This window comes from Cibotium barometz, chromosome 22 (genome assembly GCF_041138505.1).
Source record: "Cibotium barometz isolate CiBa-2024 chromosome 22, ASM4113850v1, whole genome shotgun sequence".
NCBI lineage: Eukaryota > Viridiplantae > Streptophyta > Polypodiopsida > Cyatheales > Cibotiaceae > Cibotium > Cibotium barometz.
Window position 1 is genome coordinate 22133123 of NC_141067.1, and position 12842 is coordinate 22145964.

Consider the following 12842-nt stretch of genomic DNA (forward strand, 5'->3'; position numbering starts at 1 on the left):
TCATTTAACATTCACACATCTATCTTCACTATTTGCACCCACATGCATTGTCCAATCATCCACCTTCATTGCATATGCACCCTCGTATCCTCCCTACACACCACCCCCATTTCAGAGATTTTCATTCTGCCAACCAAGCTGAAGCATGGACAGCTTTGAACATAATATCAATACCATTCTCTAGCATTGTTTATTGACGATTCAAGCTTCACCTTTACTAGTGAATGACCTTGATTTAGTGAGTGTCGTTTTGTGTACACCATCCACAATTTTCGGCACACTGATGCGTTATATTCTCCTCAATAGAGCTAATAAAATGAGGTTATTTGGTTTTATTTTCTAAACTGTCCCATAGCATCAAAACATGCCCCCCCCCCCCCCCCCAACACACAAACATGCACATGCACGAGGAGAGAGATTTGAAGAACTGTACCATTACCTTGACAAATCTGACATTTTGAACCAATACACTATTTCCTCAGCTGTGGTTTGGATGATGTTTTCTGATTCCTCCTCTAGTTCTGGCCATTGTTCACTATGGTAAACAAATCGACTTCCGCATTCTGATGCTCAAGACATTGCATTAACTGCACAATGCATAGCATATCTGTATCCAACCATGGCATCAAAAGACCACCTAAAAAAACGGCTTATTTTGCCTCATGTATTGCTGAATGCCAGGTCATTGTGCAGGCGTCCACCATTTTTAATAAAAATGCATATTCAAAAGCAGTGTCCGTGATATGCAGGTACCGCCCACTCTCAGAAAAGTGTCCAGAATTCATGCTCGTCTTTAAAAGCGCCAGACGACCCCCAAGTCCACTTGTATACTCTCGAACGCGAGCAATCCACTTAGCAGCTTCCCAATAGCCCACCCTAATATGTAGTACAATACACAGTAAGCCTCAATGAAATTCACATCACACGAGTGCATGCACGCACACGCATCCACTTATCCACCCACATGCAATGTGAAAAAAGAATATGCAGTAATCATTGCCTTGTGTCTAGAAACGAGGATAGCACCAGCATTCCAGGATACAGCGTGCTTTTCTTCACATTATCGTAAGGAGAATAGCTGTGAATGTACTCAAAAATCTCCTTATTGTCCGGATTGCCCCATTCCTCGTAGTCAGAAACCGTCAATGCTAAATTCTCATCCAGCATGGTGTTCCCGATGTCAATAAAAGGCACCTATGTCACCAAACAAAGTAGAAAAGCATGTTAAAGCTTCCAAACATTGGACTAAAAAGAATAACAAAACCATCTTTAGAATGCTTTTTTTTGTCAGCCCTTCACAAGAATTAAACAATAACACACGCCAGTGAGCAAGGCGGCCCAATCATGGCCGCCTGTTAGATATCGACGGAAGCTTTTGCTATCCAAATTTCCGCCCATGGGGTCACGTCATATGTTGAGAATGACACACAAACCTTGAGAATGACAGCACGAAAGAGGTCAGGCCGCATGTTGGTAGCAGCAGCTATCAGAAGGCCTCCGGCACTCACTCCCTTAGCAGCTAAGCGGTCTTCATGAGCATAACTGCTCTTGACAAGGAAACTGGCACAGGCAAGGAAGTCTTGCATAGAATTGAGTTTCTGCAAGACTCTGCCAGAGCGATGCCATGACTTTCCAAGCTCCCCACCACCCCTGCACTATCCCAAGGAACACAGGTTCAAAGGTGGGTGGACTCGCTATGGAGTAAGCACAGACTCAGCAGCAAAAACCACAGTTTTTGTAAAATCAAAAGTTTCAAGTGTTCAGATTAATACCTGACATGTGCGAATGCCAGTACCCACCCACGGTCAAGTAAGCTCAAGTAATCACTACACCATTTCAAATCCAGAATCTCCCCATAGGCACCATAGCCTATCAATAAAGCTGGATTTCTCCCCTCCACTTTGAGTTTGCGTGAATAGGCAACGGTTAAAGGGACCTCTACCATGCCAACTGATGGAACTCTTAGATGCTCACAAGCATAGAATGCAGAGAGGTCGGAAACACACTGCCCAGACTCACAAGACACAATTTTACACGCTTCTTTGTCTGTAGATTCCAGGGCACCCATACTTTCTTGCATCCTGACCTTTCCACTGTTTGAGTTGTCAACTGCACATGAGGTAAATCCAGTAGCAACTACCTTGTCTTGTTGAAGGACAGCATATTTTTTGGATGACAAGTCGTAATCAAGCAGCGCCTCTGGCATCTGCATAAGAAAAGATGTGAAGCAAGCATAATTTTCATCAAAATTAGTAGGGAGTATCTAACTGTAAAAATGAGTGTGTCTGTTGAGCCCCACATGCACACACACAGAAAGCCTCCCCAACTCAGTATGTTAAGAAAGATAGGTATGAAAAAATCAGCCTATGGGGGGATATCATTCGTGGCCCCAACCCTATCCCCCTATCCTGGATGCCTTCAAGCTTTAAAAACACTCCAAAATTAATTTCCTAGGGAACTAGAAAACATAAATGAGTTACATCAACACCAATGAGTTACATATATTAATTACAGAAGTGTAAAGATTTGGATGAAATCTGCTACAATTTTCAGAAGTCAATTTTTATTTTTATCTTAAGGGTAAAGTATGAAAGGGTAAGAATGTTTCAAACGTTTGCAAATCTCTCCATCAGCAATCATATGAGAATGATTGAACTAGGGTCCAAAGGCTTATCAGTAACTTATTCTAGTCCAGGCAGCGATGGGCACGAAGCCAAGGCCAAGGTGGCCTAGCACATTATTGTCCAACCCCTCCACAAGAGGGTGTTAGGCATCACTGATCGCACAGCACAGAGCAGAACCCTTCTGGGCAAGTTGAGAATCCATAGTCCAGCCAAGGGGAGAGCCATGGAAGGATTTTCTTCTCACTTGTATCTTGGCCCCCACCCCATCCCATGGTGGTCCGAACTTAGTATCTGTTTTAAGGATAAGTTTGCAGCCAGCCTCTTTCAATTCTAGGATGCCCTATACCCAGCACTCTTCCAATCACCTCCCAGTTGTGATGGGGCGAGTGCCTTGGACAGCCCCTTAAGCGGAACAAACTCATCCATCTCCCTTCAGGTCATCTCCTAGGCCGGATATAATCGGGTCTGGCCCAAACTGTGGATCCATGGCTCCAACTCCCACGCCCTGTGCAACAGGAGAGGCTCACAAGCATCCGCGGTAGAACCCAGCTTAGCTTCAACGTCGACTCTGCCACTCCTCCAGAATTGCACACTCCTATGGATTCCCCCTCTTGACTCTGTGTAGGTTGCTTCTGCCCCCCTACAAATCCCCTGGTGATCTTCAGCATCCAGCAAGATTCTCCCCCTCTAGCTTTTGTGATTGGAGATTACGAATAACTACTACCTGGCATAGACCTCACAAAGGAGGATTGAGCTTCAATGATCGCTGATGGCATAATGACCCCCCTCTATGAAGGTGGCAGAAGACCCAACTTGGTGAAACTGTAGGATCGTCCACAGAGCGGAGCAAGAGCATCACGAGAGAGGCCACTGCAGGCTGGGGTTCCCCCATCCCCCGATCCTGGCAACCCACCATAAAGGTGGGGGGATAGAAGGGACCCCAAGGGTGGTTTACCCTTTATATTAAGGTTTTTATTGAACAATTCACAATGTGGGATATACACACGTGGCAGCTGGGAAAGACGCCTGCCAACACCCGTGGTTTACCCTTTATATTAAGGTTTTTATTAAACACTTCAGCATGTGGGATATACACACGTGGCAGCTGGGAGAGACGCCCACCAACAGAAACTAGCTATGGAAGAGATGCCCCCTGGTCCATCTCCAACGGGAACCGAGAGAGTCATATTGGAGAGACCCAATCTGCCTTCCGAGACCCCGAGTATTGCCTTTTTCTAGTATTTGGCCTGCTTGGGTCAATGCATTCTTTTACGGGAGATAGATGGCACCCCGACAGCAGCGGCCTACAGGGCTTACTCTCCAACTTCCTCACCAATCGACTTTGGGACAGCTTCCAACCTTGGAAGCTCACACTCTTCTTATGGCTACCAGCACATCGTAGCCTAACCGTCGGCACATGGCCGACCATTTCTGGCGGCCCATCATTGTACAGCGCCCCAATGAAGACTTGGTGACATCGCCTTGCCTTAGGGACTGCCCAAAGGCACGGCAGGTTTGGCGAATGATCCTCACGCTCTTCACATCAAAGCCCAGATTCCGTCGCTTCATTACCTGGGATGCAATTTTCTTGCGCTACAGATGTGGGCACGACTCTACTTATAGGAGGATGGCCCGGAGTCGTCTGTGAAAATGTGAGCTCTTACACTATGCAAATGAGAGCTCTTATGCATAGAGCTCTCTCTATCTACCAGAGATGGGAGCTCAGCGGTAGCATTTCCGCTTTGCACATCTGGCAGGCTAGATACAGAGAGGCCATTGATAGCACCACCACTCCACCAACGGAGACGATCCACTCCATTTGGTTTAGACATGATCCACACCCTGCAAGGATGCTGGAAGCACCTTATAGCCTTCCTGCACACATGGAACTCAGGCCCCTTCCTCACTAGACAGGCTGACAGACCAATCTAGCACAACAAGCCCCCCGTGTGGCTTTTCCAACCCTGCCCCCACCATTGTAGACTCCTTCCGAGAGCGGCCAGCCGTGGAGGGAGGCACCCCTCATCCACTTGTTTGTATCCCTGTCATGGGATTTTTTTTTGCACTCCTGTCATGGATTTTTTTTGGCACTCCTTTTTCCTCTGCGGAGGACTGTACCCTATGCAGACATCTTCTTTTAACTAATATAAGGATCTATTTTTTGAGAGGGGGCAGACGCACGGAAGGGAGAAGAGGGGGGGGGAGAAGCCAAATCATGGCCCCCAAGTGCAACACCATCAAATAGTCCAAGATACAAATTCTGGATCCCAAGCACGATCCTGTAAAATAATCTAGTTTTCCATGTGTCTAACCCGTAGACAATGCAAAAATATAAATGAAGAATGTCCAATGGTGCCATTTTGTTTATACAATTCAATTGATTTGTGGGTTAGTTTATAATTGTTTTAAAACATCACATGCACACATGGAAATGCACTCTGACTCAATGTATTTATGGTACTCAACCTTTAAGCCGTTTGCAAACATGCAAATTCGTTAGCATACACATAATGACAACGGAAACATACTATAGGTGATGAGACGCTGAGCCGCAAAGTTGAACAGTTATAATCCTGATTTAAGCCTGGTGTTATGCTGCAGGTTCCTTTGGGAAGTGCCAAGATACATGGATGAAGTGCATCAAGGTGCTTTTTAGCCTGCAGTAAAGAAAGAGCTGAGCGAAGATCTGTCCATTTTTTAAAAATTGCAAAATGCCCTCCACACCACACTGTCATTCCTGGAAATTCACACAAAAATAAAGAGCTTTCTGCTTACCAAATCTATAGAGAAGGGCAGGTCCAACACACTTATTTGGGGCAGTCCGCCATTTCGTTGATATAAGACCAAATATTTTTCAAATATATCCATATCATAAATTATAGCATCATGCTCCTCCAAAACAATTTCCTGCAGTTTCAACCATAAAAAGGCTTCATAACACACTCAAACTTGCAACCTGTCAAGTTGTGATTCTTGAATGCGCATTATCATCAGAACAAACAGCATGCATCTGAAGCTTTAAGAGCTTCACATACTCAAAAGCATCCCCTAGTTCCCCTCTCAGATGTGCTTTCCCTCAAGCGAGCAGCCGGAACTCGTATTCCCGATTGGTTGTACTAGACATTGCAAGACTCAGGGGTAACACAGTTGCCTTCACCTCGAGCAAGGGATCCCCGTCGATCGGAGCAGTTGCTTACCACAACATCATCTCAAGAGAACCTGTGCATTAATTATGCACTGATGTCACGCATCCAGATTCCAAAAAGACTCCGAAACTACTCATATTGGGGAGGCGCTTTCCAAACAGACTTGGAAGCAAGCCATGGAAGTAGAGCTTGACTCTATTGAACGGAATCAGACTTGGGAGCTGGTTCCTAGACCAGCTAAGCAAAAGGTGATTGGTGTCAAATGGGTCTATAAGACCAAGTACAAATCGGATGGAACTCTAGATAAGCACAAGGCTAGGCTTGTGGCCAAAGGCTATTCTCAGAAAGCTAGCGTGGATTGATGATACCTTTGCACCGACTGCTCGGATGGCGACTATACAAACAGTTCTTGCTCTTGCTGCACACTCTCATCGGCCCATCTTTTAGATGGATGTCAAGTCAACATTCCTCAACGGGGAACTAAAGGAGAAAGTTTATGTAAAACAGCCCTCGGGATTTCAAGTTCTTGGCTCCAAAGGTACAGTCTGCAAGCTAAAAAAGGCCTTACATAGTTTGAAACAAGCCTCCAAGGCTTGGTATGAGAAGATTGATGCTTTCTTTCAATAGAAGGGTTTCAAGCAGTTGGCAACTGATCCAAATCTCTACATCTATCGGATATCCCGAGAAAGGGTTGTATACTCTTATCATTCTCTATGTGGACGACTTGATCGTCACAGGCAACCATACAACATACATTGCTAAGACAAAGGTTGTCCTCGGTCAAGAATTTGAGATGACAGCTCTCGGGTTGCTTCACTTCTTTCATGGATTGGAGATTTTTTTGCGCTCAAATGGCATATTCATTTCTCAACAGCGGTATGTTACAAAGTTGCTAGAGGCCTTCAGGATGAAAGATTGTAAGCCCATCACTTCCCCCATGGATCCCGGCATCAAACTCTCCTCTTTTGGATCTGATCCAATGGCATATACACTTATGTACAAAAAACTGGTTGGTTCCTTGATTTGGTTGCTCAACACACGGCCTGATTGTGCATTTGTGGTGGGAACTCTCAGTGCTTTCATGCAAGCACCTTTGGATGCTCATTGGTAGGCAACACTTGCAGTACTTGAATGGTACCAAGGATTTTGGCATTTTCTATGGAGAGGGGGCCACTTTACGGGGCTGGAGTGACGCCGATTAGGCTGGAGATGTGGATTCCCGACAATCTACTATAGGGTATTGCTTTACTCTTGGATCTGGGGGAATTTCATGGACAAGTAAAAAGCAACCTACGGTGGCACTTGTGAGGTGATTTGCTTGCGGTGACTACTTGAGGAGATCGGTTTTCGACAGCAACAACCTAACCTTATCTCATGCGACAACCAGAGTTGCTTGGCTATTGCTAAGAATTTCATGCACGGACCAAGCATATAGAGATCCAATACCACTTTGTGCGGGGCGGATCTTGGAGGGAGACATTATCCTTGAATATTATCCAACTCAGGACAACGCTACAGACTTATTCACCAAAGGATTATCTCAATCAGCTATTGGCATTCATGGCAGCTCCTTGGGTCTTGGGCCACCCCCAAGACCTGAGAGGAGGTGTAGCATATATCATCTCCTATTGGTGGCTATTCTAGTGTCTATGGGGGGGCCTTTCCAAGCTCAAGCACCCCCATTTTTTCCCATATTTTTTCCCTATTGGTCAAGTTGGCTGGTCATTTAATAAAGTTTATATTTATAAATGACAACAAATGCTAAATAAATACTATAAAATATAAGAAAAATACCAGATAAATCCTAGTAAATTCCCTAAGGCTTCTGGGATGTTCTAAATGATGCACAAGCATATGAATGCATATTATGCAGGATGCAGAGTGCTTCCTGATGCAAACCCTAAGGCTTCTACTGACTCTACATGCATGAATGATTCTCTCCAAGTTGATTAAGGGACTTGACTGACTGACTGACCCGCTAAGGCTGAGGAATGACCTACGTAGCTCGTGCCTGACTTATCCTGGACTGAGGATGTGCAATGGGGTCACGGCGTACGACAAATATCATCCTACTGGATTCTAATACTGTACAACTGTTGCACTGCTGATGATGAGCCATCTTGTCACCATGCACTGAGTGCAGAGTGCATGTGACATTCCCTCTTGCTTAGCTTGGCGGCAGGTTCATGGCTTCCAAGTAGTCCACCAATAACTGGGGGCACTCCTGGAAGAACTCCTCGTCGAGCCATACGGCTTCGTGGGTGCCTCGATCTCGGAATTTCGTATAGAACTGACGTATCCGTCGACCGGAACCATGCTTCCATCGATGAAGAAGGATCTGCTCAGGCTCAATAACTTCTGCTTCGTCTACCACGTCTGGCTGCTGTTCATCTGAAACATCAAACACTTCTGGACCAACATATGGTTTTAGCCAAGAAACATGGAAAGCATTGTCCAACTGGTAGGCAATTTTAACGTCATGGAGACATCACTTAACTTTTTGACTATTGGAAAAGGGCCAAAACTACGGAATGAAAGCTTGGGACAATGTTTGCCCACTTGTTTCAATCTTTGTTTCATGATGCACTCAGAGACCCAATCCCCTTCCTTGAAGTGGATATCTCGTCTAAACTTACGTGCATGTCTGTGAACTGAATGATGGCCAGGCTCAAAATTGAGGGCCAAACTGGGTTGAGTACCAAACTCTGCGGAATCGACATACTGATCTTCTAAGTCTTTTCCATAGATGTTGAGAATGGTAGACTCCTGACTGGTCGGGATGCTGGTCTTTCTACTAAGAACATCTGCTACTGGGTTATGCTGACCAGGAATGTACTTAATCATTCCTCCAACTTGTTGGAAGAGCTGACCCTGTCTAGTGTGCTGAGCACTCCACTGGGCACTTGGCATCGTCAGGAGCCACTTAAGTGCTTGGTGGTCTGTGGTGACTGTGAAAATGTGTCCATAAGGAACATGTTTCAAATGTTTGAGAACTGACTACTGTTCTAGCTTGCCCTTGAAAGTCTTGGAAAGACGAGGGAAACTTGCTAGGAGGTTCTACTAACTATGGGATACTGGGTAGGAGATCATCCTTAAAAATGTCTGAATGAGAAAGGAGATCTGCTAACTGAGGGACTGAAGATGATGAGACAGCGGTTATTGATGAGATAGAAGCTGTCTGAGCATAAATTAATGCTCCTTCTGCTCCCTTGCACATAGCTCGTCGGGCCTGGAGATGAGAAATCATAGGAACGCCAAGAATGCTCCTATCCTCCCGAATCATGACAGGCTCAGGAAAACCTTTAGAGATAATAAAGGTGTCCTGCCCCCAATTGGAAATAGGTTCATACTGACGAAACCACTGGATTCCTAAGATCATGTCACATCCCAAAAGAGGAGAGACAATGAATTCTCGCTAGAAGGAGGACTTTTGAACTTGAAAAGAAAACTGCTGTGCCTTCTGAGAGATGTGGGTGCGGAGACCAAGTGTAAACCCATCTACCTCCAAATGATAGGGCACTAACGTCCTCAGAACTGCCCATGTCAAAAAGGATTATGAACTATCGGCCCTTGGCAAAGCCATAAGCTCGGATCAGGCTTTCTGTGTGGTTGTTGCCTCACCCTCCTGCTTAGCATCAAGTACCACGGATGGCATGGAAAGCATAGAAGGTAAGATCTCAACCGCATTGGTGGTAGCAGGCAGGTCTGGAGGAGGAGCGGGGAATACTGCGGCAACTGTGGCAGAAGGCTCTTTGGAGGCTTGCTCCGCTTGTCTTTTTGGACAATCCTTCATGCCCAATGGTATGACAGAAAAAACATCTATTTTCTGACTGATACTGTCTTTGCTCCTCTGGAGGAAGATAGCCTCCAGTGATGCTGCTTGAGCCTTTTCCTCAGGGGTCTTCTTAGGCTTGGATTCCTTACCCCCTGAACTAGAGCTAGGACTGTTGTCTGTCTTAGTGTCCTTAGAAGACGAATTACCCTTCCCCTGTTGGGGTTTGGTACTGGACTGAGATGACTGCTTGGGCTTGCCTCCGTTCATCTTCATTTCTTCATTCTGAGCGAGAGTCAGAGCCCGGTCAATGTACTTGGTTCAAAGTTACGAACTGTGAACCGAATGTTAGAGTCCAATCCACGAATGAATTGCTCCATCTTAGCCTGCTCAGATAACCCTAACTGATGTGCTAAAGTAATAACCTTACCGGAAAACTGAAGCACTAGGGATCCGTTCTGTCTGAGTCCATAGAACTCGTCTTTCAGACCAGTCATGTACTGGGGCGGGAGAAATCTGGTCTTCAGGTCATGGACAAAGAGGTCCCAGTCAAAGGTTGTGACACCTGTGGCCTGGTCTGTATGAATACTAGACCAATGCTGCCACCAAGTGACTGCCTCACCAGTGAGATGGGGAGCCACTAAGTGGACTTTGTCTTGAGGGTTTGTTATCCTAGCTAATGGAAAATGAGCATTAAACTGATGAATAAATTGATTAACTGATGAATGATCACACTTACCATCATACTTACTGAAGTTTGGTTGACTCCGAATGATGGTGGTTGATGCTACTACTGGCTGGTGACACCTATGACTGGGGAGACTGAGGAGAGCTGCTGATACCTCAAGTGTATGGCCTCCTTTTCCCGTTGGTGCTCGAGTAACATACGTTCTCGATCAAGCTCACGTTGGTGTTCCCGAGCAGCGAGTTCAGCGTGACGCCGGTCTTCGTCGATCCTGCGTTGGGCTTCCTCATAGTCCCGTCTTTCTGCTTTTTCTCTTTTCCTTCGGGCCTCGTCCTCTCTCCTTTGTTGTTCCATCTGAAAGAAGAGGAAGATGTAGTCGGGTGCTGCTCGAGGTGTAGAAGGACGTGCTGCTGCTGCCTCCAAGAGTTGGAGACGCTCCATGAGCAGTTGGTTCTGAGCTCTAAGAAGAGCTATGGTGTCTTCTGTAGGCGGAAGAACATGGTCTCCTTCGAGGGAGATGTCTTCCGGCTGATGAGTACTCTCTTCTGTAGACATGATGCTGAAGTCGGTGGTCGTGCCGGAACGCAATCTAACCATCCAAGGATGCCCCCACGCTAGGATACGGTGTGTGTGGACAATCTGAATCTGATACCAATGTGATATGCAACGGAAGTCTTTGTATTGGAAGATCCTGTCACACAGATGCTCACACCGTCTTCTGTATCCTGAGTTTCGTGAGTTTAGCAATCCACTTTAATACTTCAAACTTAAAAGAGATATGAGAGGGAGATATAGAGCTGTACACAAGATTGGGTCCCAAATTACCCACTGAAGGGCCCCCTATCCCGATAGCGAGATAGTATTTGCTTTATTTCTTTAGAGAGAATGACTGTGGACTGTAGATAAGCCAAACGCAAGATCTCCGAGGATCGGAGATTGGCTGAACTGTACACGGCTGTAGAAACACCTCGATGAACTGATCTCGAGCCTATGCACTCTTCCCAAGGGCATGAGGAAGGGCTGCACACCTGAGACTGAGAAAAGAAGATGGTGGACTGTTCTAAGCTATGTTAGAATGCTGCAAATGCTTATGAATGCTATGTTACCTTCACCAGATGGTTGTAGCATGTATGGATGATGCATATAGGCGGAGGAACTGCTGTCTGAAAACGCAAGGAAGAACTGCTGTCAAACTGTTAACGCAGGCTTTACTGATGCTGGACAGAAAAACGCAGAGTATAGGGCTGCTGCTGAACAGAAACGCAGACTGTAGGGGCTGCTGTGAACAGGCCGGCTGCTAGATATGCAAAAAACGCAGGTCTTCTTGCTGATTCAGGCCTGTAAATGCACTGTATGGCTGCGCTTATGGCTGTAGGGACTGCTGAACTGCATGCGTTGGAGAACCAGGGTGGTTGAAGCAAACTCAAGCACTCCAAGTGTCATGTGCATCAGCAATGCCATGGACCTTCTCAAGACTAAATCCAGAAGGGGCAAGCAGATAAAGAACATGAACCAGTAGAAGATGGACATGGAGCAGGACTTGGAGCAAACCTTGATCCAGATAAGTGCAGTCGGCTGGCTGCAGAAGTGAGTCGGCTGGCTGTAGGAGGAGTCGGCTGATTCCAGAAGGGGTCAGGGGCTGAAGCGCATCATAAAGTGAAGAGCATTTAAAGAAGCATACGTTTTGGTATTTTATGGCAAGGCTGCTGGCCGACCAGCAGTCGGCCAGTTTCTAAAGGATCCCAAGGCCTATATAAAGGCACCCTTGCTCAATGTCTTAACCATTCAACCCACTAGGGGTTTGGATCAGTAGGGTCCTAGTCTAGGGCAGCAGTTTTGGTGTGTTATCACCTTTTCAAGAGGGCAGCCAAGGGCTGCAAAGACATGTACCTTTTTGTACCATAGTATATACTGAAATTCCAGCACTTCTCACTCTCTCTCTCTACTCTCTCTCTACCTGCGTTTTTGCATCAGATGGTGCGTTTTTGCATCAGAAGGTTTCCAAGAGTGTTTAGGGCTGAAAGAAGACTACCCAGAGCTTCCGCGCGTTACATTGGTATCAGAGCATCAGGCTCAGCCAGGCTAAACGCTGATTCAGTCCCATATGATGGTGTACAGGTCCAAGGTACAGGAAAGTACACGGATTCGAAGCCCAAGGCGAAGAACACAGATCGGGAAGAACTCCCAGGAGGTTTGTTGGTGGTGTTCCACAGTGCCAGATGGGGATGGCAGTTCCGTGAGCCAAATAGGTTCTAAGGGAACGGTCCCAAGGGAAGGTTGATCCTCCAAGGGTGATGTGAGAGTGCCAGACTCAGTTCCAGGAACGAAGACCAAGACGGTGTTCAGAGCCAGGGCAGGAATGGATTGTGGACTAGAGGAAGACCAGATGCATAGATCTTCATCAGAGACAGAGTGGTTTGGAGAACAGACCGGATTTTCAGAGAAAAAAAGGTTTGCCAAGGATGGATGATGACAGAGGGACTTCGGAACAAGATTGGGATGATGACAGTCATCCAAGAACAGGTTGGATTCCCGTCATCAAGTTTAGCAGAGGGGGATGTCATGTGCATCAGCAATGCCATGGACCTTCTCAAGACTAAATCCAGAAGGGGCAA

At 46.2% G+C, this 12842-nt stretch overlaps 1 protein-coding gene across 2 annotated transcripts in view; it reads right to left on the bottom strand.

Annotated features, from left to right (window-relative positions):
* Positions 1-418: 418 nt before the first annotated feature.
* LOC147626406 (Prolyl oligopeptidase family protein) overlaps positions 419-12842 on the bottom strand; it is a 41712-nt gene continuing 29288 nt past the window's right edge. Inside the window, exons 6-11 of one of the 2 annotated variants that reach the window (XM_086816521.1) lie at positions 5400-5531; positions 5153-5281; positions 1773-2206; positions 1434-1650; positions 1001-1194; positions 419-876 (exon numbers count right to left, since the gene is read on the bottom strand). In XM_086816521.1, coding sequence (XP_086672647.1) covers positions 651-876; positions 1001-1194; positions 1434-1650; positions 1773-2206; positions 5153-5281; positions 5400-5531 — 1332 coding nt within the window. In that variant the 3' untranslated portion in view covers positions 419-650. The remainder of the gene's footprint in view (positions 877-1000; positions 1195-1433; positions 1651-1772; positions 2207-5152; positions 5282-5399; positions 5532-12842) is intronic. The other variant, XM_086816522.1, reaches the window with a different exon arrangement.